Consider the following 3128-nt stretch of genomic DNA (forward strand, 5'->3'; position numbering starts at 1 on the left):
GTGCAGACAATTAGAGGGACGATGGCGAACGTAACGAGCGAGATGCAGGTGCAGACAATTAGAGGGACGATGGCGAACGTAACGAGCGAGATGCAGGTGCAGACAATTAGAGGGACGATGGCGAACGTAACGAGCGAGATGCAGGTGCAGACAATTAGAGGGACGATGGCGAACGTAACGAACGAGATGCAGCTTCCACCAAATTCGGTGAGATCCTTATTTATCTACCCGTTGCCATGAAGAAGATCCCTGTTGTAGGATATGAAAATTTCATGTCATGGTTATTGTGACCAAAATCATCACTGTTACTGTTATTATATTAAATCATTACTGTTAAATTGTATTTATTGTCCAATTGTTTATTTGAATTCTTATTCTGGATTAGTTGGAGACATACACTAGGCTATATCAGCCCCACCAACAATATGGCCTAGAGCACATTGAATGACCTACAGAGAAAGCCAGAGCGGTTATATTTAAGAGGACGATCTGCTGTTTGTTACTAAATTAAATAAGGTAAAAACTTGGACCTTTCTAGACTTTATAAATGAATAAACTAAAATAACCCCATGGAAAAGCCAGCAGTGATGGATCAATGACTAGACAGCTAGAGTGAACCGATCTATGTGACACAACCAAATACAGCTAGTGTTAGACTGGAGAAATATTACGTTTAATAAATTAATACTGAAAGTCAGACGGCAAATAAACTAAATCAGGTCATTAATATAGAACCTGCTGGCAAAACTGATCTACCATCAGCCGCTTTCACAAACGGAGCCCAAAGACGGGATCATCGTTTGCCTTTAGGCCCATTTTCTGTGAAAAACACTGAATTAGTTTCATTATCCTGATTATTTTCAGGAAAAAGATCAAATAAAATAATCCCCATAAGGAGTGTTTGGGAAAGAATCCAGTGACCTTTAACCCCTCACACCATGTTAGACGCCACCACATTCCTACAGGTTTGACACTCACCACAGTACCCATGTTCATCTGAGGAAAAAACAAAAGGATTTCAACTTGCAACTAACACAGTTAACCATTTGATTTTTACCGACTGGACGCATATAGATAAAAGCCTGAGGCCCCACAGGGCCACTTACTCTGGGGTCCATTTTCAGAGGAGTGGTGTGTTTGATGAAAGACTTGACCACAGCAGTTCGGCCCAGGGAGTTAGGAGTCATCATCAGCATTTGATTCTTATGCACAGTATGAAGAAAAGATCGCATGTTGGGTCTGACCGCCTGTTTTAGAGACAACAAAAGGTTCCATTCATTCACTAATAAGCTGCATTTATTAAATAATAAAAAGATTTGTGCGTTTTATCGGTGTCATACACTTTGGCTTTTCTTTGGGGGGGAGAACTGCTTGGAAGGGCTGCTCTCCACGATCTCCGGACCTTTTCGTTTTTTACTGAGACTCGATCTAAAGACATGAGAGACTTTCCTTCAGCAAAGATCAAAACAGCTTTCAGCACTAATATGTTCAGAGTTAAAGGCCAGAACACACCCATTACGATTTTACGTCCGATCTGAAAGAAAATCGTGTCTTAAGGCCTGGTTATCCTCCCGCAGCAGCGTGTCGCAGATATTTTTGATTTCTGCCCAATATTGAAGCGTGCTCTGCGCTATGTTATTCCACGCCACAACGCCAGAGGGCCAATCAGGAACTAGCTGTGGGTCTAGATACGGCCGAGGAGGTGAGGAAGTAGGGGCAGGTTTGTACAACGGAGGGACTTGAGGGCCAAAAAGACCGGGGATCCAGGTGGGAAAAGGCTCCCAGCGTTCTCACACACCTCGCTCTTCTACCTGCTCCATCTTCACCAGTCGTTTTCCACAATGGCGGTCAGACAAACAAAACAAGCCGCTAAGGAACCAAACAGGAAATACGCATAGAGTAGAGCGGATGTAGATTTGAGCAATCAGAGGCCTCCTGTCTGCGGTCACCTCAAATCTTGGAGAGGTGCACCAGAGTGTCTGCGGAAGAGGGCGGGGCATATCTGCTTTAGCTGTGACACACGCAGACGGCCTGGTTGCTGAGTATAAACCAGGCTTTAGACGACAGGAAACGGATAAAGTAGTGATTCTCTTTGAGCCTCACAGAAACCAGAATAAGGAGGAGCAGACAGAGCAGGTCAGCGCAGCGGATCTCTCTCACCTCTTTATGGAAAAAGGAAAGAAAAACTGTGATAAACTTCCCAGATCTCTCTGAGAATCACCTCTCTGCCTCAGTTGCCATAGAAACCGTCACACAGAGTTTATTGCTGCGTTTTTCTTTTCTTTAGACGTAGATCTCATTATGTTTTTAATAGATGAACATTTTCTATCTGTTCTGGTTCTAGATGCTGCACACACTTGTTAAGTAGAGCTTTGCTTTATAGAATGCACCGACTTTTCATAATCTGTCTGGTAAATGTTCTGCAGAGATCTGTTCAGCCTGACTAGTCGGAGCCTCTCTATAAAAAAAAAATCAGATCTTAGATTAAAAAGTCGTACGGAACCGGTGTGTTCAGGCCTTTAAGGCCTAAATAAAGGCACATATCAAACTCCAGAATCTCGTTACTCACCTTTGAGCTGCTTTGGTCAGTCTCTTAGCAGCCACTGGGGGGGGGTGCAGACATCAATATAAAACCATAATCAGAAAATGTTTCAGAATATAAACGGTCGCATACCAGGCATGACAGGAGTGCTTATTTTAGCCTCGGAGGAGAACAGCGGAGGGGGGGCCAGTTTGGGAGAATTAGCCGCCACAGAGCGAGTCACGCGCTCCACAGCAGGTGCAGAGACAGGGCTGTCGGTTTCAGGCTTTTTTTTAATGAGAAGATTGAAAAAAATTAAATCAAAGGTAAAAATCCAGCAGCGTAGGTTAAACATGATGAGCAGAGGAGAGTTCTGCTACCTCTGGAGACTCCTTTTCCTTTCCAGGATCATCAACTCCAGTGTCTGCAGCTAATGCTTCGATTTGGCTGTGAATGTTGAGAGAAAATAGATTAGAACAACTTACAGGTTAAATACAATGTTAGATCAGACAATTTAGGGATGCAGGATATTGGGATTTTGGCCGATATCCGATATGCCGATATTTTAAAACTCATGTAGCCGATAACCGATATCGATACCGATGTT

At 43.4% G+C, this 3128-nt stretch overlaps 1 protein-coding gene across 1 annotated transcript in view; it reads right to left on the reverse strand.

Annotated features, from left to right (window-relative positions):
- The window catches only part of incenp (inner centromere protein), a 19151-nt gene that overhangs the window by 9674 nt on the left and 6349 nt on the right, over nucleotides 1-3128 (reverse strand). Inside the window, exons 6-11 of the mRNA XM_015399203.1 lie at nucleotides 2902-2968; nucleotides 2675-2807; nucleotides 2570-2603; nucleotides 1341-1428; nucleotides 1107-1247; nucleotides 979-996 (exon numbers count right to left, since the gene is read on the reverse strand). Coding sequence (XP_015254689.1) covers nucleotides 979-996; nucleotides 1107-1247; nucleotides 1341-1428; nucleotides 2570-2603; nucleotides 2675-2807; nucleotides 2902-2968 — 481 coding nt within the window. The remainder of the gene's footprint in view (nucleotides 1-978; nucleotides 997-1106; nucleotides 1248-1340; nucleotides 1429-2569; nucleotides 2604-2674; nucleotides 2808-2901; nucleotides 2969-3128) is intronic.

Source organism: Cyprinodon variegatus, unplaced genomic scaffold, assembly GCF_000732505.1.
Source record: "Cyprinodon variegatus isolate N-32 unplaced genomic scaffold, C_variegatus-1.0 Scaffold994, whole genome shotgun sequence".
In the NCBI taxonomy this organism is placed as follows: Eukaryota; Metazoa; Chordata; class Actinopteri; order Cyprinodontiformes; family Cyprinodontidae; genus Cyprinodon; species Cyprinodon variegatus.